The sequence below is a fragment of the Primulina tabacum genome, chromosome 4, assembly GCF_025594145.1.
Source record: "Primulina tabacum isolate GXHZ01 chromosome 4, ASM2559414v2, whole genome shotgun sequence".
NCBI lineage: Eukaryota > Viridiplantae > Streptophyta > Magnoliopsida > Lamiales > Gesneriaceae > Primulina > Primulina tabacum.
Window position 1 is genome coordinate 12,430,738 of NC_134553.1, and position 27,980 is coordinate 12,458,717.

Consider the following 27,980-nt stretch of genomic DNA (forward strand, 5'->3'; position numbering starts at 1 on the left):
GATTTTTTGAAAGCCCGAGGAAAGCAATTTAAGAAGTCGAGCAGCAGTTCTTCTGGCTCCAGTGGATCCAAATAGAGTTGTACCGGAGCTTACTGCAGAACCCGCGGAGGGAGACATCCCACGGAGCAATTCCAAGGAGTATTTGGTAGTTGCCACATCTGCAGACAGTCAGGACACTTTGCTAGGGTGTGTCCACAGAGAGGTTCCCAGAGATCCCAGGGAGCGGAGTCATCTGGATCAGTGGCTTAGACAGGTGGACGATCGTCAGCTGTTCATTCTTTCCAGCCACCACCGACTACTACTCCGTCACAGCAGAGGCCAGGAGGAAGCCAGACAGTTAGCCAGCCTCCTAGATAGCAGGCCAGAGTATTCGCTTTGACAGAGGAGCAGGCTCAGGAAGCACCAGATGACATTGTTGCAGGTAACTGTTCTTTATGTGGTTACCCTGCTTATGTATTGATTGATACCGGTGCTTCACATACATTTATTTCTGAGAGATTTGCATTGAGTCATGCATTTCCTGTTGAGTCATTATCGTCTGTAGTGTCTGTCTCTTCTCCTTTGGGGACATGTTTGATATCAGTGAATTCTGTTAAACATTGTATGCTACAGTATGACGGGCATGAGATTGAGTTAGACTGTATTGTGCTTGGGTTGTCTGATTTTGACTGTATTATCGGTATCGATATGCTGACCAAGTACAGAGCTACTGTTGATTGTTTCCACAAGATTGTAAGATTCAGACCGGATATGGCTGATGAGTGGAAATTCTACGGTAAGGGTTCTCGATCTAGAATTCCTTTGATATCCGTATTGTCTATGACTCTATTGTTACAGAAAGAAGCGGAGGGATTCCTTGTCTATTCAGTTGATTTACTGAAATCGAGCCCATCATTGACTGATTTGCCAGTGGTATGCGAGTTTGCTGATGTTTTCCCAGATGAGATTCCGGGTTTGCCTCCGATTCGAGAGATCGATTTCAGCATTGAATTGATGCCTGGTACAGTTCCGATTTCGAGGGCTCCGTACAGAATAGCACCGATTGAGTTGAAAGAGTTGAAAGATCAATTAGAGGATTTACTGGCCAAGGGATACATTAGACCAAGTGTTTCGCCTTGGGGTGCTCCAGTATTGTTTGTGAGGAAGAAAGATGGTTCTATGAGATTCTCTATTGACTACCGGCAACTGAACAAGGCTACGGTAAAGAATAAATACCCTTTGCCTCGTATTGATAATTTATTTGATCAGTTGCAGGGTTCTTCTGTTTATTCCAAGATCGATCTGAGATCTGGATATCATCAGCTGAGGGTCAGAGATTTTGATAACTCGAAGACAGCATTCCGAACCAGGTATGGACATTATGAGTTTATTGTCATGTCGTTTGGGTTGACTAATGCTCCAGCTGTATTTATGGGTCTGATGAACCGTATATTCCATAGATATCTTGATGATTTTGTGATTATATTCATTGATGATATCTTGATTTATTCGAAGAATATGATTGATCATGCTGAGAATTTGAGAATTGTATTGAGAACTATGAGAGCTGAGAAACTGTATGCGAAACTGTCAAAATGTGAATTCTGGTTGAGACATGTTATATTTCTGGGGCATATTATATCTGGAGACGGGATTTCTGTTGATCCTAGCAAGGTTGAGGCTGTGATCAGTTGGCCGAGACCGACTTCTGTACCAGAGATACGCAGCTTTATGGGTTTGGCAGGATATTATCGTCGATTTATTAAAGATTTCTCAAGTATTGCCAAGCCTATTACTCAGTTGACTCAGAAGAATGCTCCGTTTGTATGGTCAGAAGACTGTGAGTCCAGTTTTCTGGAGTTGAAGAAGAGACTGACCAGTGCACCGATTTTGACGATTCCATCAGGTACTGGTGACTTTTTGTTTATTGTGATGCTTCTCACAGAGGATTGGGATGTGTTTTGATGCAGCGGGGACATGTTATCGCTTATGCTTCGAGACAGTTGAAGCCACATGAGTCTCGCTACCCAATTCATGATCTTGAATTGGCAACCATTGTCTTTGCTTTGAAGATATGGCGACATTATCTATATGGTGAGAAGTTCGAGATTTATTCTGATCATAAAGTCTGAAATATCTGTTTTCACAGTCAGAGTTGAATATGAGACAACGAAGATGGCTTGATTTATTGAAGGATTTTGATTGTGAAATCAAATACTATCCAGGAAAATCCAATGCAGCAGCTGATGCACTGAGTCGAAAGGTATGTTCTTTATCCTTATCGACGATTGATGTTTCGAATTTGATTGAAGATTGCTGTTTGTCTGGATTGATATTTGAGACAGATTATAAACCGTTGCGACTTTATGCTGTTCAAGTTGAACCAGAGCTGATTTTGAAAATTAAAGCGGCTCAGAAAGTTGATCAGCATATTCAGAATTCTATATCGATGGTCAGAGCAGGGCATCGATCTAAGTATCAGGTACGTGACAATATACTGTATGTGAATAATCGTCTTGTTGTTCCGAATGTTTCAGACTTGAAACGACAGATATTGTTAGAAGCGCATAGCAGTTGATTCAGTATTCATCCTGGTGGCAGAAAAATGTATAATGATTTGAAAAGACAGTTTTGGTGGAAACAGATGAAAGCTGACATTGCTGAATTTGTATCCAAGTGTCTGAATTGCCAACAGGTGAAAGTGGAAAAAAAGAAACCAGGAGGACTGTTACAAAGCTTATCTATCCCTGAATGGAAATGGGATCACATTTCCATGGATTTTGTGACGAAGTTACCGAGATCCTCCCAAGGTTGTGATGCGATTTGGGTCGTGATTGACAAATTGACCAAATCAGCATGTTTTATTCCGTACAAGATGACATACAGACATGACAAGATGGCAGAGATCTATGTCAGAGAAGTGGTCAGATTGCACGGAGTGCCGAAGTTGATTGTTTCAGACCGTGATCCTCGGTTTAATTCGCACTTCTGGCAGAGTTTGCAGCAGGCTCTAGGTACGAAGTTACATCTGAGTACCGCATATCATCCACAGACCGACGAACAATCAGAACGGACTATCCAGACACTGGAGGATATGCTTAGAGCTGTAGTGCTTGATTTTAGCACTGGTTGGCAGGATTCATTGCCACTTTGTGAGTTCTCGTACAACAATAGCTATCAGACTAGTTTTGAGATGGCTCCTTTCGAGGCATTGTACGGGAAGAAGTGCAGATCCCTTCTGTATTGGGATGATATCTCTGAGGTACCTGAGATTGGACCTGATATGATCAGAGATATGACTGAGAAAGTGAAGCTGATTCAGAAAAGAATAAAGGCAGCTCAAGACAGATAGGCCAAATATGTCAATGTTCGAAGTAGACCATTGGTATTTGAGGCAGGAGACCGAGTGTTTTTGAAGATTTCACCTTTCAGAGGAGTTGTAAGATTTGGCAAGAAAGGGAAGTTGTCTCCACGATATATTGGGCCGTATGAAATTCTCGAGAAGATAGGAGATCGTGCCTTTCGACTCGCCCTATCGCCTTCTTTATCCGGGATACATGATGTTTTTCATGTATCGTTATTATGGAAATATCTCTCTGATGCTTCACATATTATTCAGCAAGACGAGGCCGATCTGGATGCGACACTGAGTTATTTCGAGAAGTCGATTCAGATTCTCGATCGAAAGGAAAAGAAACTCAGAACGAAAAATATTCCGCTTGTGAAAGTTCAGTGAAGTCGTCATGGCATCGAAGAAGCTACCTGGGAAGCTGAGTCAGACATGAGACAAAGATTCCAAGAATTATTTCACTGATGTGAGTATTCTTGTTTGACTTCTATTCTCCATTCCTTATTGTATCTGATTTGATTGCCTGTGATTTCGGGGACGAAATCAGATCTTAGGGGGGAGAAATGTAATGCCCGAGATTTTGATTCTGTTAATCTGAGATTATTGATTATGAATTGATGTGATTATATATGGACCATTCCGAGACCAGATTTGGCAAAGCATATGAATTATGTAATTTTTGGGCATAACTATTGGCGCCCGAGCGGTAGTTTTGACCGCCCGAGCGCCAATGTTCAACGGAACCTGTTCCGACAGAAAGTCTGGCGCCCGAGCGGTAGTTTGTGACCGCCCGAGCGCCAGTGCATATCAAGACAAGTGATCGGGCAGAACATTCCGCGCCCGGGCGGTAATCCTCGACCGCCCGAGCGCCGCCTGAAAGGTGTGAAAATAAGACACGTTTCTTGAACATGCAAGTAGGATATATATATACATATATATGTCATTCTTCAGAAAAGAAGAAAGGAAAGGAACGAGAAAAGCTTCAGGTAAATAGAAGAAAATCTTTACGCCTTTATATTTCGATCCGTCCGTCTGATTTTTAATCCGACTTCAGTACCGTGTTGCTATCGACGAGAGCTTCAACTGGACGTAAGTTTTGTTACGTTTTGTTATCATTTGAAATTATGATACTGCCGAAATCGGATATGATTCATATATGGTGTTTCTGATATGTTAGACATCGTATAATCGAAACCGGATTGAAGAACGAATACCGTATAGAATTTTTATGATTTTCTGAGTTGATTTGAGTGAGATTTGATATCAGATTTGTATTGTATCGATTATGAGATGTTGGAATTGATATCTGACTGATATGGTATTGCTGGGTATATTGAGATTGTACAGTTATGTTGTTGAAACAGAATTTGATTCAGTTCTGACTATATCCAGTATTGATCTGAGTTGTATATTGATACGATACCCTCGATATTGTTATTGCCAGATTGATTATTGACAGGCATTGAATCCGAGACTTCGACAGAGTCAGATTGACGGAAAGAAAGGTATAAATCAATGTTGATTCGGGATTGCACAACTCGAGTTTGATTTAACTTGAGTTTCCCAAAATCACATACTGAATTGTTATTGCATTGATACTTGCAATTCATGAGATTGATATGCTTAGTCTATTGATTTATAGCAGAGCATTTATCGAGTCAAGGGCTGATGTGCCTAGTCATTGGCTGATGTGCCAAGTCTTCGGCTGATTCGCCAAGACACTAGATGTTTCGTTTATATCGATGTCGCTTAGGAGTTGATTCATTCCTATCGCTGAAATTCGGTATATCGTACCAACGTCCAGGAACCGGGATCCCTAGATTAGAGATGAGTCGACACTACAAGAAAATCTTAATTCAACAACACATCAAAGACAACAGTTTTTTATAAAAACCGTTGTGCTTTGTCTTTTAACAACTGTTTCAAGAAAAACCGTTGTCGTATGCTCAAAAAACCCGCTCATAGACAACAGTTTCTTAAAAACTGTTGTCATTGATATGTCTACGACAACGGTTTTATAAAAACCGTTGTCTATTAGCGTGTTTTTTTGGGCTACGACAACGGGTTTTAATAACCGTTGTCTATTAGCTTCTATTTTTTGGGCTACGACAACGGTTTTTAATAACCGTTGTCTATTAGCTTGTTTTTTGGGCTATGACAACGGTTTTTAAAAACCGTTGTCTATTAGCTTGATTTTTGTTGGCCTACGACAATGGTTTTAAAAACTATTGTCTATTAGTGTGGTTTTTTTTTGCTACGACAACTGTTTTTAAAAACCGTTGTCTTATAGCTTGTTTTTTTTGGGCTACGACAACGGTTTTTAATAACCGTTGTCTATTAGCTTGTTTTTTTGGGCTACGACAACGGTTTTTAAAAACCGTTGTCTATTAGCTTGTTTTTTGTTGGCCTACGACAACGATTTTAAAAACCGTTGTTTATTAGTGTGTTTTTTTTGCTACGACAATGGTTTTTAAAAACCGTTGTCTATTAGCATTTTTTTTTGAGCTACGACAACGGTGTTTAAAAACCGTTGTCTTTCAGTTGGTTTTATTAGAGCTACAACAATAGTTTTTTAAAATGTTGTCTTTTCTTAGTGGTTTTATACGGTTAACGACAACGGGTTTACAAAAACCGTTGTCGTAGAATTTTTTTTAAAAAAACTTGTAATGTTATATAATTTTATTATCTTTAATTAGGCTATATAAATAACTAGTGCATCAGCACTACTTTTTTTTTTGGTAATTAATTTAAATTATATTAAGAGATAATTTTATAATTATAAAAAATAGTGAGTTGTAATTTCAAATGATAGAATAAAAAACAAAACAGAAACAAAATAAGCCCACCAAGACAACGAATTTTTCTTTATTTTATGCATTCTTAATAAAAAGTAATAATAGATAATAGATAAATAAAACATTTGGAAATCAAATTATTGAAAATTCAAAAATGAAATTGATTTTTTTTTTCAAAATTAATATTTGATTCTCGTTAAAATCCTAAAAGGGCGAAGGAAAAGAAAGAAACCCCAAACTCATTCCCGCGCTACGTCGCCTTCATCCCCCCAAAATCCCAAGCCGACGCCGCCGCTTCTCAATGCCAAGGAAGACCGGCCGACCACCGTGCGATCTAGCCATCAACTTCGCGACCTTGGTTCGCCAAGAAGACACCATTATCTTTTAATGTTTCGTTCACGGACCTTTGCGATCTAGCAAGCTTCATGGAAATGTAGTTCTTCCTCGTTGCAGGTACTTCACCTTCGTTCTCTTCAATGTTTCGTTCACGGACCTTTGATTCTCCAGATTCACTCGTAAGGCAGCTATTTCCTGTTTTATTGCGAATGTTCTTGTTTTCGTTTTATTGCATTCTGGATTTTTCATTTATTAGCATACAATTGTGTTATAATCTTATTTCAGTGCAATTATTTGGTACACGTTTTTTATAATATTTTTTTGGTAAAATCCATTTGATTACGAATTTCAAATCTCAACGAATTGTAACGTGGTATTCCTAAATTTCATTTGTACGTATCTTTTCGATATTTGTAATGTGGTATTCCTAAATTTCCTGTATTTTCTCCATTCTTAGACGGGAACAATGTCCTAAATTGCGTTGTCTCCTTTTGCCATTTTCAGAAGCTCAACGTAAATTGAATTTGAAATAATTTTTTAATACTTTAATCCATTACAAAATTGAAGGTGACAAAATTGAAGGTGACAGTGGGGTAGGAAATTTGCTTACTCTCAAAATTCATCAATTAGTGAACAAAATTGAAGGTGACAGTGGGGTAGGAAATTTGCTTACTTTCAAGTTTACAGTCGGTAAAAAAGCTGCGGCGGCGGTTTCTTGCAGGTATGTTTCTGCATATTTACGAAATAAATTAATGTCATTTTTTATAAAGCCATCGCCACAAAAATACAACAAATGAAGCTACGTAACACAAGCATTGTTGATAGATTCATCACAACATTGATGTCTAATTTTGTTGTTTACAACTCTTTTGAACACCAACTTAATAGTATTTGTACAACTGTTTTGAAGGATTTGACTCATTGTTGGTTGGTTAGTGGTACGTATAATGGACAAAGATTGGATGTCAAAGAACAGGTTGTCACATGAATATGAGGTTGGGGTGGAGTATTTCTTGCAGTTTGCATCGCGAAACGCTAACAATCCGAATGCAATGCCTTGCCCATGTGCGAAATGTGGTAATCTAAAGACGAAAGATATTGACACTATAAGGGCTCATTTGTGTTGTAATGGTATAGATTTAACATACCATACATGGATTTGGCATGGCGAAAGATCTAAGTTCGGGAACTCAATGAATGATAGTGATCGAGTAGGGCAAGATGAACTACAAATATTTTACTGAGGAACCTATAAGTATGGTACATGGTGCATATGATAGTTATGCTAAGAATCCAAACCAATTCCATAAGCTACTTGAAGATGCCGAGAAACCTTGATATCCTGGATGTGTTAAATTTACAAAGTTATCTGCACTTGTGAAATTATATAACTTGAAGGCAAAATATAGTTGGAGTGATAAAAGTTTCACTGATTTACTTGGTTTGTTTGGGCAAATGCTTCCAGATGACAATGAATTGCCTTTATCTTTGTATGATACAAAGAAAAGCTTAGGTGCTTTAGGGATGGATTATGTGAAAATTCATACTTGTCCTAATGATTGTATCTTATACCGGAAGGAGTATGAGGATTTTACCAGTTGCCCTATTTGCGGGATGTCAAGGTGGAAGTTGGGTAAAAATTCTACGATAAATGGAGGAGTTCCTGCAAAGGTCCTTTGGTACTTCCCACCTATTCCCAGATTTCAAAGATGGTTTCAGCAGAAGGTGATATCTAAGGAATTAACTTGGCATGCTGATAAAAGAATTCGTGATGGATACTTGCGTCATCCGGCTGATGCACCCTCTTGGAAAGTAGTGGATCACAACTGGCCAAATTTTGCTTCCGAGCCAAGAAATCTAAGATTGGCCATATCAGCAGACGGAATGAATCCACATAGTTCGATGAGTTCTGCATTTAGTTGTTGGCCAATTGTGATGATCACTTACAACCTTCCTCCAAGTTTGTGTATGAAGAGAAAATTTATGATGCTCACTTTGTTGATTTCTGGTCCCAAACAATCGGGAAATGATATTGATGTCTACTTAGCACCTCTAATTGACGACTTAAAATTTTTATGGGATAATGGTGTTGATACATATGATGTATATCAAAAAGAAATGTTCTCGCTTAGAGCTGTGTTACTATGGACGATCAATGATTTTCCTGCATATGGGAAGTAGTAAAGGTATGCATGTGTACTTGTCATTAATTAACGTTTATTTCAATTTGTGTATCAATCACTAACAATTTTTTTTTTAAATAGGGTCCACGACAACCAGATTCGAAACAATGTGGTTTTTATGTTATGAGATTTATGAGAGAAATGATTGAAAAAATGCTACCAGTGAGAAGAACTCGATATCTTCAATTGTAATATTTGACATATTCTCAATATTCACAAATAATTGTGTATTTCTCATTTTCAATGTCTTTATTGATTGTTTTTTTACTAATATTATCATTGTGTTTGTTCACAGTTCATGAAAAGTGAGTACTCTAAGGAAGAGATTGATGAAGTGCGATCCGAGTGGGCGGAATGCATACAAGACTATATTTACGAATAGGTATGCAAAGTATTGATGAAGTGCTTTGTGTTACAATGAACCAAATCAATCATTTTTCTATTTTCTACAATAATGCATGGTATATTATTTCCAACTGAATAAGTGCTTTGTGAAGTGCTTTGTGTTACAATGAATAAGTGCTTTGTGTTCTATTTCTGTATCTATTCATGTTGATTTGTTCCAAATTTTCCAATGCATGGTATAGTATTTCCAACTGCACATGAACCTATATATAAAACATTGGAAAATTAATCTTGATTGACAGTGGACCTGAAATTTAGAGAATGAAACTTGATTCGTAGCGATATTATTTGTGTTTTGATTTTGTCAGCCTACTTTCTCATCATAAGAATGGAACTGAAGACTGAGCAAATGCCTCAGAGTTTTATGAATTTTATTTCTTTCAATCGAGTCCCTGAAAAATATGATTTACTTCAATATATAGATTCCTTAGAACATAAATGTTATTCGTTTGTAAATTGATGTTATGACTTTCTTTCGAGTATATAAATGTTGTTTGTGTTGGATAGAAATTTTTGGGATGTCTTATTTATGGGGAGATCATGCCGAAATTTCTATTTTCCTCAGTATATATTAGTTATGACTTTATTTTCGTCTCTATGCACCATTTGTGTTAGCTGCGTTTTCAGTGCATGTTTTGCTTGCAATCTCATCTCTTACATGGGTTTTTAATGGGCTTTCTATGTGTGGATTATATGCCAGGGATGAAATGGCAGGGGAAGGTTTTGATGCATAAATGTTGATGAGGTTTGAGGAGATTGAGGCCGATGATGACAAAGGATTGCAGTATATCCATATTTTTTGTTTGGAAAATGTTGATATTGTGGGACTCTACTGCCACATTGCCACGTTGATGACGAACACGTATCAAGGTCAATTGCAATACAAAATTCAAATTTGTAAAATTTTTGTTTATCATTGGCATATTTTGGATGATGGATTTTGAACATAACATAGTCACGGATTTAACGTGGTAAATATTTTGTTTTCGATTGTTATTTTTGGTTTAATAATTATTATATATATTGTAAACTAAAAGAAATTTAATACAAAAATTTTACCTAATGAAAAAAATTATTAAAGACAACAGTTTTGAATTCAATTGAAGAAAATATAAAGACAACGGTTTTAAATTGTTGTAAATTCAACAAAACACTACGATTTTTAGGCGTTGCAAAACTGTTGTCGTTGTTATAAAAAACAACGGTCTCAAAAGTGGCGAAACTGTTGTCGTACATATATTATGACAACAGATTAAAATCGTTGCAAAACTATTGTCAATAGTGCTAAATAACAACGGTTTAAAACTGTTGCGAAACTGTTGTCGTTGGTAGAAAATACAACGGTTTAAACCCATTGCAAAACCGTTGTTGTTGGTATAAAAGACAACGGTTTAAAACCCTTGCAAAACCGTTGTCGTTGGTAGAAATTACAACGGTTTAACACCGTTGCAAAACCGTTGTCGTTGATAGAAAAGACAACGGTGTAAAATCGTTGTCATTGAAGACACTTCAACAACACCCTCAGTTACAACAGTTTTAAATGGCATACGAAATCCGTTGTCGTTTGGCGTTTTTGTTGTAGTGCGAGTTTGAGATAACGAGTCCAGAGTTTTATTTACCACTTTATATCGATACATGTCTTCTGATTTGATACATGATATGGATATGTGTTTCATGCTTTTCTATATGCTTTTATATGACTGCATAGTTTACATTGTTTATACTCGGATTATATTTTCATCGAGTTATCCGGCTGTTGTCTTGTTTGTATGTGTGCATGACAACAGGTGGGACATGATCAGGGTCACGAAGAGAATGAGAGATTCAAGATTAGCGTGGAGATCCGGACTTAGAGTAGATTGATTTCAGTACTTGATGTAGTGGCTGAACTCTAGTTGCAATAAACATATGTTGTACATGATTTGTACTTTATGTTGATATTTATATCAGATTGATTACTTTACGTTTCCGCATTTGTATTTAAAAAAAAAATAATTTAGACCCAGATTAATTAAATGATCCTAATAATGATTAAGAAGATGAATTATGTTCGGGTCCCCACAACAACAATTTTAGTTTTTGATTGGGGATTTTTCTCTAATTATCCCATGATATAATAGTAAAATTGTCATTGATACGATCGAAGTTAAAAGAAATAAATTGTGATGAACCAAAAACTATTACATGAGAACAGAAAACAAATAAAACATCGTGCATAGAGATTTTTTCTTTAGCACGAACCCTTCAATAATTTAGACTGAACGATGAAGATGTAGAAGCCAAGAAACAGATCCACGTGATCCCTTCATTTCTGTTGTCATCTATTGCAAATTCTTACATGCATCGCCCGCGTTGATGTACATATAGCCTTATCTCTTACGTCATGGGTAACGTAATATGTTGCTTTGTGATGTCACCCACCTCCACCTTTCTTCCCCCAATAAATCAGCAATAACGGGTACTCCAATTATTCCCATTTCTTAATTTTATACACTAACTTGTAGGATATATATAAATTCTGTTAATTAATTTTATAATTTGACATGATGTATAATTTGAAAGTACATGGTATATTTTTATACAAACTATAATAGTATCGAATTTATTTTTTACGTCAAAATTTAATATGACTTCTTATTTATAATTTATTAATCTTATAAAAATAAATATATTATTGTGAAATATATATGGCAAACGAAAAATTGATGCACGTTTTGATGTATATAAATTATACAGCTTTATTTATAATAAAAACAATTAAAAACACACCAATTGAACTATATATATATATATATATATATATATATATATATATATATAGAACGGAAATGGATCGAGACGGATGTTTGAGTATATATAAAATTATAATTTAATTGAATAAAAATATGATTATTTTGTGAAAATGGGACATATTAACCTTTGTAAGAAAGTAGAGAGCATGGGTTGCAGGTTTGTAGATGACATTGTAGTAGTGGGAATTTTTTTTTACCAATTGGATTTTGTCAATATTTAAGAAACGTGAACTATGAAATATTGTATCCAAGTCAACTCACTTAAATGAGGTTAATGTTTTATTAAATTAATTAATTAATTATTAAAAGTAAATACATAACATAACATACATGGACACTTCTCAGTTTTATAAAGTTAATTAATAAGTTTAAAAATCAGTTTCTAATATGAAATAAAATATTACTTATTTATATAAGTAGCCAATCGACTCAAAATGATAAAAAAAAAATATTAATAAAGAAAAATAGGACACTAGACGAACATAATAATAATAAAAAAAAGATCAAGGGGTGATAATTAATTGTAGGTTCAAAAATCATTATATTTAATGAAAATAAATAATAAAATAATAAATTACTCGAAGAAATTATTATTATTTTTATTTTTTTTAAAAATAAATAGGTGGCTTAAGAAATGCCTGTTTTTCGAACGACCACTTGCTCTATTTTTTCGTATATAACAAACCTCTGATTCAGTCATTTCTCCTCCATGTCCCCAGTAAAATCTCGACGGCGGCGATGAAAGGCGTTCGAAACAACTGGCCGCTAGCAGATAACGGCGTCCGCCTCGAGCTCACCCCGACCACCACCTCCCCTCTCGCTATCGACGTCTCCGAATCCACCGAGATGCGCATCCAACGCCTCATCTCTGAGAACCCTCTGATCATCTTCAGCCGATCTTCTTGCTGCATGTGCCATGTCATGAAACATCTCCTCTCCACCATCGGCGTCTACCCCACGGTCATAGAGCTCGAAGAAGACGAAATCACAACTCTCATCCAGCGGGAGACCAGCGATGACGCGACCTCAGCCGGCGCGAGTGGGGTCCCGGCGTTGTACATAGGCGGCGTGTGTGTTGGTGGCTTCGAGAGTCTGGCTGCTTTACATTTGAGTAATAATCTGGTCCCCAAGCTTGTCGAAGTTGGTGCTCTTAGAAATGAAATCTTAGGCAGCTAGCCCTTAAATAAATGCTACTCATTATTACTAATAATTATAATATCATATTAGTGATGAAATTTATGTATATATAAATTAAATATTTCTATGAGAATATTAATATAAATTATAATTGTTATGATTTCTTTTCCTATGTTGTAAGCTTGTGAATTAGTATTTTCTTGTTGTTCTTGAAATTGTAGCTAGGATAAATTTAAGTTGAATTTATGATTGAATATGTAAATTCAGTGCATCTTTATAAATTTGCAAGACTAGTGGGCTGTAATTTTCACCAGATTCAGTTATTAATCACTTCATTTTACTCACAGGGGTAGGGGTGTTCCTGATTCCCATGGTGAAACCTAAATTCAGAGATTATATTTTTATAATTGTTGTTATCTAAATTTTGCAAAATTTTCCATAGAATTTTGGGAATTTTATTTATATATATTTTTACGAATATTTAAGTAATTTGTAATATCCAAGCTTTGTGAACGGTACGGTTTAAGATTTCGTATGTTTATGGACTACTTGGTTAAGTTTAAGTATAGTTTTGATGTTAAGAGTTGTGATCTATGATTTATAGTATTGTTGATATAGATGATGCGTGGTTATAGTATAGCGTCGTTGCGATTAAATTCATGGTAATTTGTATGTTGTGCCAATTGGTATGAGGCCAATCGGAGTGGTTAGATTAGACTTAGAGGTGCAACTTTCTTGTTGAGAGTGTTGCCGAATTATGAGAGAAGCGACGTTACGATTCGATTTTTAGATGCAAAGCTTGTTGTTGGCTTCAGGGGAGACTGCACCCGCGCTGGAGAAGACACCGCACCCGCGGTGTTTGGGCAGAGACCAGAGCGCACCCGCGGTAAGAACTCAGCGCACCCGCGGTCGTCGTTTTCAGATTTTTGAATGTTGTCCAGTACACGCAGCGCACCCGCGGTCGATGAACAGTAAAGTCGTGTTTTTTGTTTTAAGTGATTAAATACAAGGTTTACTCTCATTTCTCTCCTCCACTTCTCAATTCTTCAGCTCCAAGGAGGCTAGGGTTCTCAATTTCTTCCATTTGTGCCTTTGATTTAAGCTTGTTGTTGGATTATTGAAGTGAGAACAAGGTTCTTTGGGGTTCAAGGAGTTAAGGTAAGCTTATGGTTTAGTTATTCTTTGGATTTTGGTGTTGGGGAGAAATCATGGGTTTGTTGATTGTGTTGGTTTTATGGGTTTTATGGTATGGTTGTTTGATTATTGGGTTGTTGATGGTGCAATACATGATTTATTGTTGTAGATTTTGTACCAAGAGATTAGATTCAAGCTTTCCTATTGGTTGTAAGTGGAATTCATTCCTTGTGCTCACATGAAGTATATGTATTGTATTTCAATGATTTTAACATGCTATTCCCTTCCACTTGATTCATGTTATGTATTGATATACTTTGTTGTATATTGAGATACTTTGTTGTATCAATTATGTCAAAGAGAATACAAAAGAGAAGAGTCTTCGAAGTGTTTGTTTTAATGCCAAAGAGAGAGTTCAAATTGATTTATTGGATTGATAAAGAGATAGTAAGAGATTGCATGCAATTAGTTGATCAATGACCATAGGCTTATATCCCAACAGAGTATCGATTTATATCGATGGGATATAGGTACAGAGACAGAGATACTATTTAAATGTCAATCCACCAGAGAAAAGAGAAATATCATCGTTATTATTATGCTATACCATGTTATTCATGTTTCAAGAGTTAGATGGTATTTAATGATTTCAAAGTCATGTTTTACAGAGTATGATATGTATCCGTTGTTATGTAAGAGTTTCACTTGCTGAGTTTTATACTCATTTCAGTTATTTCATGTGATGCAGATAAGAGTGACGGGCCAAGACGTTGATTGGAGCCGAGGTCATATGCATAGAAGATGGAAGGAAGAAGGCTATTTTGTTAGCATTGTTGGACATGATCAAAATGATATTTTGTATTTTGATGCAACACTTATTTGATCATGTATATACTTTTGATTGTATATATTGAAAATGTGTTTATGTCAAGAAAATTTTAAATCATTCTTCCCTCTAAGTAAATTTTTAATTTTCCGCTGTGTTATTTTATATAATCAGGCAGAGGTATTACACAATTGAAGTTGAATATTCCTGAGTTTGTTTTTATAATCCTTGGATGAAATGATTCCAAGACAAAATTTTGTTCACAGTTGCTTCGAAGATGCACTTTACATGTTCATCATTGCAAACTACTTTTGACTGCAAAATGGTTAAATATTTTAATTTAGTCTTAACCATGGTTGGCATCCGTGATTTCTGATACTCCAGTTCATTGGTTTGACCTTTCAGAACCTTAAATTAAATTAATTTCATGCTTTAATCACAGTCAAATTACCATATTAATTAAAAATTATATGTGTTTTTGTATTTATGATTAATTGTTTTCTTTAAGGAACCTTAATACCCCAATGAATTTCATGCATAAAAAAAGAATATATGATGCAAATATGTTTTGCTGGCATTAAACAATGTATGCAACAAAGGTTGTAAATATAATTTGATTTGGTTAAAAATTAGTTTAAATCGAAGATGATAAACTTTAAATTTATAAATTGAAAAATCAGCAAAAGTGAATGTTTGTAAAATATTATTTTTTTACCGAAGTGATTAAATATATAGATTGTAAAATAGGAGAAAACATTAGAAGTGGGTAGTTTTTTAAAAATAAAAGTGAACATTTTAAAATTAGGATGTCAGTTAAATAATGTCTTAGTACAATCACGTTTTGGTGAATTAACAAGGCTGATGATCCAATGAGTAATCACATATCCTAGCCGAACTGCATTCAAGAAGGAGACTGGTCATTCATGCGTATATATGTTTCCGAAGCAAATGTTGTCCAAGTGAAACTGATAGTGGATTATTCGATGACAAAAGATTTTGGAATATTATAAGTTTCAGAGTTTGACAAGATACTCCATAAAAGAACTGAAGAACCAAACTGATCGGACAAATCGAGTAATCGTAACTGAAGACTTCGTTTGAACTAAACTGGAAAACCTTTAAAGTGAAGTATTCATAACTGATAGGACATCAGTTAGAGCTAATAATGTCCAGCTGAACTGATCGGCTGATCAGTTGACTCCTAATCACTTGACCACGTCATTAATTGAAGTATCAGCTGACAGATTGACAGATCGTACCAAAGCAGAACAGATGAATCAGAACAAAATAGACTATTCAACAGATATTAGTCATTTAATGCATTCAATACGACCGTTGGGATCAAAGACTATTTATAGCTGATCGAATCAGTTTAAGAAAATTGGGGTGAAAACACACGAAACGAACAATCTACAATTTTCAATCAGTTGCGATGCATTTCTCGAGTATTTTCTCAAGTTTACAGATCGCACTATCATCTCTAAACTCGTTGTATTTATTCATAGCATTCAGGCTACCAATTAGAGCGATTCAGTTCATTTATGTAAACGTGTTGATAAACTAAGAGTTTCAGTTTGACAGTGTTTAAGATGAACTGAAGTGGATTATTACAATATGTTGTAATATATTAAAGTATTTTAGTAAAAACCTATCTTCGTGATAGAAGGGGTGACGTAGGAGCATTTAAATTCTCCGAACATCCGTAAAAATTCGTGTGTTCATTTCAGTTATTCTTTCAGTTTTACATTTTACCATTCCCCAGTATTCAATCTATATTTCAGTCTATTTATGTTCTATTATCAGTTGATTGATTTATATCGACAAACAAGATTTTAGGATCAGTTCTTCAAATAAATTATTTATATTTAAAAAGAAACAAAAATCTAGAGTGTTTATTAAACCCCTCTTCTAAACACTCCAACTACCTTAACCGATCCTATCAAGTGGTATCAGAGCTGTTAATCTTGTCTTGAATAATCTCTCACGCTCAAACTGATACTGAAAATCATGTCATATTTCAACAAGATTCCAACGTTCTCTAGGGAAGAGTTTGAAGATTGGAAGATCAGAATGCATGCTCATCTAGCTGCTCAGGACGATGACATGTGGTATGTCATAACAGATGAACCCATGAAGATTATTGAAGCTAATATAGATGTTGCTCTCACTGATGGAGCACCACATCGAATAGAAAAACCACGAGATGAGTGGACTTCGGAAGACAAGAGAAAGGCTAACTTTGACAATGTTGCCAAGGAAATCTTGTATAAGACTCTGGACAAAAATACATTTATCAAAATCAAAATGTGTAAATAAGTTAAGGACATCTAGGAAAAGCTGATTGAGCTATGTGAAATAAATGAGTAGACAAAAGAAAATAAGTTATCAGTTGCTGTTCAGAAATTTGATAACATCAAAATGAAAGCCGGAGAATCGATGGGTGAGTTTTATGAAAGAGTTAGCAGCATTGTGAATGAATTGAATGCACTTGGAAGATTGCACTCAAATAAAGAGATTGCCCTGAAAGTAATGTGTGGCCTTCCCAAGGAGAGGGATGTCACAACCATGGCCATGAGAGAATCTAAAAATCTAAACAAGGTGGAACTACATGACTTATTTGCAAATTTAAAAGCCCATGAATTCGAGATGCAAACTAGTGAAGGCGAGCCCATAATTCCCCCAGTTACCACTGCTCTAAGGGCAATAAAGCTGGAACCAATAGTTTCATTTGAGAAGTCATCAGAACACCTGAGAAATGACGCAATGTCATTTTTTTGAAAAAGTTTGGTAAGTTCAGGAGAAAGAATCAAGGTTCCTTTAAGATAAAATATCATATAAATGAATCGAAGGAGGAACCAATTGCATGCTTCAACTGCGGAAAGACTGGCCATTTCATTGCTGACTGTCCAAAGCCTAAAAAGGACAACAGAAGATCATTTGAGAAGGTTAAAAAGCCCTTCGAGTACAGAAAAATATTTAAGGATGAGACGAAGTCATCCAAGAAAAATCATGAAGCTTTGGTAGCCGAAGAGAACAAGTTAAAGTGGGCTGACTCTGACAGCGAAACATCTGAAACTGAGAGCTCAAGCAGCTCAAACGATGAAGAGGATGTGAAATGCCTCATGGCTGATGATGCTGAGCTGGAGTCCAGCTGTTATCAGGTATTTGACTATAGCTCAACTGATTTCACACGAGAAGAACTTATTTCTACACTGCACGATATGGTAAACGAGTATCGCAAGCTAGCTATCTCCTTTGAAGAAGCTAAAGCTAAGCAAAATGATCCCTCAGATGATACAACTGATAGTCTTAAGTCAGTTGAGAGATTAAATGTCAAAGAGGAGATCTTAGCTGAAAAAAGAGAAAGCAATTCTTTGATTCAACAGCTGAGATCGGAAAACTCAAGATTGACTGAAGTAATTCAATATTGGAATAAGTCATCAGTCACGTGGAATGAATTGAAAAGGTCATAGAAACCAGTTGAAAATAAAACTTGTCTGGGCTTTAATAGTCAAAATGAACCTTCAACTAGTGGTACTATGTCAAAACTGAATACGAGCAAATGAAAATATATTCACTTTGTTAAATCAGTCACGATACATGAGAATCCTGAGTTCAGTAAGCCCGTAGAAAAATCAATTGAAAAATAATTTGAAAACATGAACAAGGCAAGACGACATGAAATTGGGTACAGTCCCAAAAGTTCAGCTGAATCGAGCAACTGGTCACCCAAGAGGTCCAGTTATAATAAAATAAATTCAACAAGAGGCTATTAATTATTATAATAGCAAGCATGTTCAAAAATGATATTGGATGAACAATAAGAATAAATGAGCACAAATACATGATGTATCATTCTCACTGCACTCATCTGTCACACACAAGTCAGGAAATGTTATCTGGAACACAGAAACTGGAAGATCATTTCGACTGATCCAAATCTTGGTTCCCAAAAGATTAATCAGTTCTGGACCCAAATAGATTTGGGTACCATGTTTATTCATTATTTGTGATTGAAAGTTACAGGTAATTTGATCAAAGATTCAGTCTAGTACTTGGACAGTGGATGCTCAAGACATATGACTGGAAACGCCGAACTGATATCTCAACCGATCAAATATTCTGGTCCCAAGATCAGTTTTGGGGATGCCTCACAAGGTAAAACCGTGGGTAAGTGTAAGCTTATACGTGGTGATATTATCATTAATGATGTATTGCTTGTTGACAATTTGAAATATAACTTAATCAGTATCAGCCAACTATGCGATAATAAACATTTAGTTGAATTCAGTATGCATAGCTTGTTCAGTTAAAATGCAACTGGTGATATAATTATGATAGGAAATAGATGTGGAAACACATACAAAATTAGTTGGAGCAATCAAACCGATAAACCAATTTGCTTCGTAGCTTCAAATCAATCTCATAACTGGCTCTGTCAAAAAAACTTGAACCATCTAAATTTCAAAACCATCACAACTGAGCAAACATGAACTGGTAACTAGGTTTGCAGAAAAGTGATTTTTCAAAAGATACAATTTGTTTAACTTGTCAGTTCGGGAAACAAGTGAGATATTCTTTCAAAAATAAAGGAAGTAAATATTTTACCCGATACTTATAACTGATGCATATGGATCTATTTGGTCCAATACCAGTCATGAGCTTAAGGAGAATGAAATACACACTTGTGATTGTTGATAATTTCTCAAGATTTACTTGGGTCATTTTTCTCAAATCAAATGATCAAATTGCTTCACAACTGATAAAACTTTTCAAAATAATTTTAAATGAAAAATCAGTTGGGATTGACATAATAAGATCTGACCGCAAAACTGAATTTGTTAATCAAACTTTGTCTCAATTTCTTGAAAATTTAGGAATCAGGCATGAGTTCTCAGATGCAAGAACACCACAACAGAATGGTGTAGCTGAACGGAGAAATCGAACTCTTAAGGAGGCAACAAGAACAATGCTAGCTGATTCTGGTATTTTTCAAAGGTTTTGGGCAGAAGCAGTTAACACAGCGTGTTATACTCAGAACATATCGATGATTAATAAGAATCATTCGAAAACACCATATGAGATCTGTCATGGTAAGAAAAGTGTGGTTTCATAAAGTGCAAATGTTTCATTCATAACAATGATAAGAATCACCTAACTTCCTTTGATGTTAAATCGGATGAAGGATTATTTTTAGTATATTCATCTGTTAGCAAAGTTTATAGAATTTTTGATAAGTGTACTCTTAATGTTGAAGAATCTATGCATGTTGTAATTGATGATATTGTGCTAGCTGATAAGCCAACTGATCCAGTTGAGCTGATAAATCGCTTAACATATATAAGTTTGGAGATGATAGTGAAGATGAAAATCATGATGTTAAAAACTTTCTTCAAACACTAGAGCCAGAAGTGGTAGAACCACCAGTTGGACAAGATACAGTTCCTGATTATCAGTTTGATGAACAAACCAACTGAGCTTAGCGGCCGACCAAGCTGAGCAACCGGCTGGCAACCTCAAACTGATGTTGTTCCAACTGAAGTCGAAGAAACTGAGCTGTTACAAACTAAACCAGATTTGCAAACGTGTCAAACAAATCCAAACTACAGATGGAGCAGGAATCATCCACAAAATTTGGTAATAGGTAATCCATATGATCCAGTGAAAACTAGAAATAAGATGTTAAATTTGTTCATACATTCTGCTTTTATCTCGCAACTTGAAGCAGAAGAAACTAAAGAAGCTCTAGATAATCCCAGTTGGGTCATTGCTATGCAAGAAGAGTTTAATCAGTTTACATATAACAATGTCTGGACGTTAGTTCCAAGACTTTCTTCAAAATCTATCGTAGATACCAAATGGGTAAGAGGAACACAATGAACGAAGATGATTCAGTATTGTACAATTAAGCGAGACTAGTCGAACAAGGCTACAGACAGGAAGAATGAATAGATTACGACGAGACATATGCTCCAGTTGCTAGATTGGAAGCAAGCAAGATATTTCTAGCCTACACATCCTTCAAAAAGTTCAAAGTATATCAGATGAATGTGAAAAGCACATTTCTGAATGGTCTGTTAGAAGAAAAAGTGTATGTAGAACAACCTCCAGGTTTTGTACATCACCTACTCCCTGATCACGTTTATCATCTTAATAAAGCTTTGTATGGTTTAAAACAAGAACCTAGAGCTTGATATGAAACTTTATCAAAGTTCTTGATTGATCATGATTTTACAGTGAGAACAGTTGATAAAACTCTGTTCAAATTTACAAAGAAAAATAACTCATTACTTGTTCAAATTTATGTTGATGATATTATTTTTGAGTCAACTAACCCCAAACTATGCGATAAGTTTGCTAAGATAATGCAGGATAAATTCGAGATGAGCATGATGGGTGAACTGAAAATCTTCCCAGGTCTGCAAGTGAAGCAAATAGAAACTGGTATTTATATCAGTCAGAACAAATACACAAATGAATTGCTGAAGAAATTTGGCATGTAAACATGTTCAGCTGCATCCACTCCCATGAGTTCATCAGTTAAACTAGATAAAGATGAAGGATGAATATCAGTTGAGATGACACTATACAGATGTTTAATAGGTTCTTCATTATACCTAACTTCTAGATGTCCTGATTTTATGTTTGTAGTGTGCTTATGTTCCACATTTTAAGCTAATCATAAGCAATTGCATTTCCTAGCTGCTAAACGTAAATTGAAATATCTGAAAGGAACCCAGAATGTGGCCTTTTAGTATGCTAAGAATTCATCTTTTGATTTAGTTTGCTATTCAGATGCAGACTATGCAGGATGTAAGCTTGATAGCAAAAGTACAAGTGGATTATGTCAGTTTCTAGGAGACACTCTGATTTCATGGTTCAGCAAAAAGCAAACATCTATTGCTACTTCCACAACTGAAGTTGAATATCTAGCTGCTGGAAGTTGTTGTGCTCAATTGCTCTTGATTCAGCAACAACTGAAAAATTATGGAGTAGTAGCTGAAGAATCACCGATTTTCTGTGAAAACACCAGCTCAATTGCGATTAAATATAATCCAGTTCTTTATTCCAGAACCAAGCAGATTGATATCAGACATCACTTCATCGGAGATCATGCTCTCAAGAAGGACATCAGACTGGAATATATCTGAACTGAACAACAAGTAGAAGATATCTTCACCAAGCCATTACCCGAGACAAAGTTTTCTTACTTTAGAAATATTAGGGCTTATTGAATTGAACTGAATCAGTTAGTATCTGAATAAACTAATCTTATCCCATAAGTTGATTAACATCAATTCGTTTAAGTTTCTTAATTAAAATCGAGACCAAGTATAAATTGCTTATTTAAATTTATTCAAAATTTAAAATCCAATGTTTAAATCCTGTTTTTATATAACTGCCAAACTTCCGTTTTTAAATTTAAATGACCAACGGTTGAATATCTTATTTATTTGGTCAAACTTATTACGGACTGCTACGTCTCCATAATTGGAACGGTCATGAGATATAAATAGAAACCGCCTTCTCACAAGTGTTCTCAACATTTCCCAAAATTTCTAAGTCTCAAATTCTTCAGAGCAAATCACCTTCATTCAACTCTCTTTCCTTACAGAGCAATTTCAAGATTCAAATGGCATCTCAAACACCAGCTTATTTTTTGAATACTGTTGTAATCTATTTTGAATCGATTCTGGCAACCTCTGAAGAATCTGTTTGCAACCTATTTGAAAACATTGAAGCATTTGGGCTTCATACTTTTCTAGGGTTGGTGACCTAAGAAATCCACTCTGTCGAGATTCTGTCAACCTATGAATCCAGCTCAATCACTGTTGACAAGAAGATTTAGATGAAGGTGAACGCCTACACTATGGTCGTGGATGAAGAGTTTTTCAGAACTTTGTTTCAGACACGTTGATCATTTGACCAGTTTCTCAGATGTTTTTCTGCCGCTGATATCAAAAAAATGCACACCCTTCTATCAGCTACTGGTCAAATGATCAACGTGTCTGATGAAAAGAAGGAACTGAAGCCAGAGTACCAGTACCTGGCAGATATTGTTGCGAAGGGTATTCTAGCAAAAGCAGGTTCTTTTGCTGCCCTTACTCTTGAAAAATTTCAGGATATGGCTGTTATTGTCAAGGAGATCAAAATGAACTGGTCATCTATCATCTTCACAATTTTGAAGAATATGGCGCACACTTTGAAGCAGTCAAAAGGCTTTGCACTTCAGTTGAGTAGGATAGTTGAGGATTCAGGGATACTTCCGGTATCTTCATCTTCAGTTATTAAGTTCAAAATCTACCGAGCCGCCAAAGTTCAGCCAAAGAAATCAGGCGTTGACAAGCCAGATGCTTAGGCCAAGAAAACTGAGAAAGTAAAACCAGTTGCTGCTCCCAAATCCAAAAGGAAACTAGTCTTGACTACCAGTGATTCGGAGAAGACCCCTACTCCTATACTGCTGAAGAAGCCAAGGTCTCAGAAGACCAACTTCTGCCACTCCTGGAGTTCTTCTTGAGCTCAGACTACTACCATCAAAAGCTGAACAACCTCTTTCGGCAGTTACAATTCAATTGGTTCAGCCAGCTGCCACACTGAAACCAAAGACTGAAGCTGACTACCCTTCTATAATCATTTCTCAATTTGGAGAGAATCTGAAGCTGGCTTGGATTCCAGCTCCTCTCACCACATTTGTCCGCCCTAAAATTCTTTCTCAGGCAAGCTCAAAAGGAGTGCTCATCAGAGAGGGTGGTGGACACAACTGGGTCAGCTTTAGATCTGCCTCATGCCCTAACTGATCCGAAGGGCCAAAAAAAAGCTGATTGAAGAAACAAGACCTAGTAATGTCATTCAGACGCAAATTGATCTCATTATGGACGACATAAATGATCATGCAAAACTGAAGTTGGAGCATTATGATGAATGTGTGAACTTCAAAACAGTCATTCTGAAGCAGTTCATCTCTCTGGAATCAGCTGTTATGAAGGTTGTGAAATCCACCTCAGTGGCCCAAGCCATGGAAAGAAGGTCATACATTTTTGACCTAATGAGAATCAAGAGGCTAACTGAGGTAACAGCTGAACTGAAGACTAACTATGATCCAGCTGGTCCAACTATTTATGCTAATCGAGCAGTGTTTCAACAACTGGACTCTGATCTTATCTCTCTTCAGATGAAAGTAAAGAACTGGGAGATGGGACAGAAGTTACACATACCAGTTGAGACCAGCAGCCCAAAAACAATTGAGGAAGTTCCTCCAACTGAGACAGCAGAGGAGCAATTGATAGCTCTAGCTGAACTGGTTCTAGAGGTCCCTCCTCCACTCTCCGTCGATGATCAACCCTCCTCATCCGTGTAGCTTTGATTATCCTACCAGTTTCTGAACCAAGAACACAACCATCTACATACATTGAAGAAGATTGGATATTATCAAATGTAGATGAAATTCTACAGTCAGTCGCTGAGGATATTCAAATGAAATATAAAGATGATACAACTACTGATGACGTTGTTGAAACTATTGAAGATCAAGAAATGATATAACAACATAAGCGAAAGTCCAAGCTGAAGCAGTTCAGTTAACAACTGAACAAATTGTCACTCCTTCAATCCAGGAAACATCAGCTGCACCAGAATTGCCATCATAAAACCTGATGATTCCTGAGACTTTCTTTCTGTCTAAAGCTGCTAAGAAACTGATTACCAAGAATGCTGCTGAGGAATCTAGATATGCAACTGATCATCAAAATCAGCCTCTCAGTCAGTCAGTTAAAGAAGCAATAGTAGATGATCTAGCAGCAAATATAGACCATGATGCAGTCCCAGATCAGCTTGTTGTAGTGGAGAATTTTCTAAGAAGGGAAAGGGGAAAGAAAAAGCTCCCACTGAAGAATTCTCCCATGAACTTCTACTAGCAGCTGATATAATGCTGGACAGTATTCTATCAGAACTGACCAATCTTGTTTCTAATATCTCTCATATCAAATCTACTCAGCTGTTGCATTTTTCAAGTCTGGACACATTGAAAGATCACACAATGAAAGACTTGAAGAAGCTGATAAAGGATGGAGCTGTCCTCTTCGAATCAGTTGAAAAGATGAAAAGAAAATCAGTTACAATTCCTACACTACTCTTCTCCTAGGAACTACTCAGCAACCGGATTGATTTTGTTCATACAATTCTATCTAAGAAGATTAACATAGCACATAATCAACTGGTTGAGGTATCTGCACAGGTCAGCTCATCATTCCTTCTCTTTTTCAGAGCGGCGGGTGTTGCCAAAAAAGGGAAAGAATAGAAGACAGAAGCAGTAGGGACAAGTACCAAGAAAATAAGTGAATCAGACAAACCAATTGATAAAAGACAAGCTGAGAAAATCTAAGAAATAATCTAGTGTCCTAAGTTAGTTGTTAGTCTGAGATTGTCTATTATTTTTTGAAATGTTTGTACGAATCTGTACTTAACTCTTTTAAAATCAATAAAATATTATTCCTGATTATGTACGAATTTGTATATTATTTTAGCTACAATTTTTGTTATTAATTATCAGTTCAAGAAATCTAAGTTTTTTCAAACACCGAAAAGGGAGAAATTGTTGGAATATTATAAGTTTGACAAGATAATCCATAAGAGAACTGAAGAATCAAACTGATCAGACAAATCGAGTAATCATAACTGAAGACTTCGCTTGAACTGAATTGGAAAAAACTTTTATCAACTGAAGTGTTCATAACTGATAAGACATAAGTTAGAGCTGATAATGTCCAGCTGAACTAATCAGCTGATCAGTTGACTCCTAATCGGTTGGCCACGTCATTAATTGAAGTATCAGCAGACATATTGACAGATCGTACCAAAGCAGAACAGTTGAATCAGAACAGAACAGTCTGAATACCTCGTACTTCTGTCAGATAAAGTAACCATAAAACTATTAAACGGATATTAGTCATTTAATGCATTCAATACGACCGTTGGGATCGAAGACTATTTATAGCTGATCGAATCAGTTTAAGAAAGTTAGGGTGAAAACACACGAAACGAACAATCTACAATCTTCAATCAGTTTCGATATGTTTCTCGAGTATTTTTTCAAGTTTACAGATCGCGCACTCAGCTCTAAACTCATTGTATTTATTCGTAGCATTCAGGCTACAAGTTAGAGTGATTCAGTTGATTTTTGTAAAAGTGTAGATAGACTAAGAGTTTCAGTTTGACAGTGTGTAAGACCAACTGAAGTGGATTATTACAATCTGTTGTAATATATCAAAGAATTTTAGTAAAAACCTATCATCGTGATAGAAGGGGTGACATAGGAGCTTTTGAAGTCTCCGAACATCTGTAAAAATTCGTGTGTTCATTTCAGTTATTCTTTCAGTTTTACATTATATCATTCCTCATTATTCAATCTATATTTCAGTCTATTTCCGCACTATTATCAGTTGACTGATTTATATCGACAAACAAGATTTCAGGATAAGTTCCTCAAAGAACTGATTAATATTTAAAAAAAAAACAAAAATCCAAAGTGTTTATTCAACCCACCCACTTCTAAACACTCCAACTATCTTAACCGATCCTATCAAAGGGTAACTGATAGATTGTTGCAAGCAATGCCTGTATATAGATCAGTCAGGCTTACTTAAGAACTCTTTTCCGAACTTCAACTTTTCTATCTGTTTAAGAAAAGTTCTTCAATACAAAGAAATTTTTGATAACCCAACTGATCATATCAAGCAAATGTTTATACTTTGTAATATGACCATTAAAGATCAATTCGTGCTTAGAATTTCATTCAGAAGTCATTGTAATAGAGAGTAAAAAGTCTTACTACTCATCATGTTTAAGTTTATGATATACTAAAAGTTTCAGTTAAGCTATGTGGTAAGTCCTGTTGAAGTGGACAATTGCTAATTGTTGTAATTATCAAAGTCTTTTATTGAAATCCTTCCACAAGGAAAAAAGAGTGACGTATGAGTAATTCAAGTCTCCATACATCCAAAAAGAAACTTATGCTATTCATATTTCAGTCAGCTTTTGCTCAATATTTGATAGCCTAAGTGTTCTTACCATAAGCTATTTTATTGTGTTCAAACATTGTCAGTGAGCATTTTTTCCGGGCAGAAATCAATTGTTCACTTATTGATACCTTACCATCAAGAATTACATTTCAGTTTTGTTAACTCAACCGAAATATTTTCAGAATTTATTGTGATTATTTATTCAACCATGTAAATCAATCTCCAATCCTAGAAGCGGTATCAGAGTGTTAATTCTTGTATCTGAACACTAAATTAAAAATGGTCTCTTTCAGTAAAATTTCAATTTTCTCCAAAGAGAATTTTGACGATTGGAAAATCCGGATGCAGGCTCAGTTAACTACATAAGATGATGAAATATGATATGTCATTATAGATGGACCAATGAAAATTATGAAGGCCGATAAATCTGTTGCAATTTCATATAGTGTACCTCAAATGATTGAAAAGCCATGACCAAAAGAAGGAAAAAAAATTTCTAGTTGCTACACAGAAGTTTGATGGCATCAAGATGAAGGTAGGAGAGTCTACGTCAGATTTTGATGAAAGAGTGAGTAACATTATTATCGAGTTGGCTACTCTAGGAAAGGAATATGGCAATCGTGAGATAGTCTTGAAGATGATGAGAGCACTTCCAAGAGAATATGATGTTAAAACAATGGCCATGTTTGAATCAAGCTTGAACTGCACGATTTGCAGACCTTAAGGCATATGACTCAAAAACTGATAGTGAATCAATAGCCAAACTGACGAAAGCTCCGGCTGCTACATCAATTGATCAGTCTGTCTCGAAAGAGAAGACAACTAAGCAGTTAAGAAATGATGCGATGTCATTATTTGTGAAGAAATTTGAAAAGTTTCTAAGGAAGAACCAAGGCAATTTCCAAAGTCCAAAAAGACACAATCATTACAAAAAATAGTCCACTGATTAGGACAATGCGTGTTTCAACTGCGTGTTTCAACTATGAAAAAGTTGGTCATTTCATAGCTGACTCTCCCAAAGAAGGAT

General features: G+C 35.7%; 1 protein-coding gene and 1 long non-coding RNA gene across 2 annotated transcripts; both read left to right on the forward strand.

Moving 5' to 3' along the window:
• Window positions 1-7,202: 7,202 nt before the first annotated feature.
• On the forward strand, window positions 7,203-10,227 carry LOC142541555 (uncharacterized). The gene is made up of 4 exons (XR_012819391.1): window positions 7,203-7,454; window positions 8,724-8,830; window positions 8,938-9,024; window positions 9,748-10,227. It is a non-coding gene; the product is annotated as an uncharacterized LOC142541555 (long non-coding RNA).
• Window positions 10,228-12,527: 2,300 nt separating this feature from the next.
• Window positions 12,528-13,138, forward strand: LOC142541556 (glutaredoxin-C6-like). Its single transcript, XM_075648066.1, has one exon. It carries the CDS (start codon window positions 12,578-12,580, stop codon window positions 13,013-13,015), a length of 438 nt encoding a protein of 145 aa, XP_075504181.1. The 5' UTR covers window positions 12,528-12,577; the 3' UTR covers window positions 13,016-13,138.
• Window positions 13,139-27,980: the final 14,842 nt, after the last annotated feature.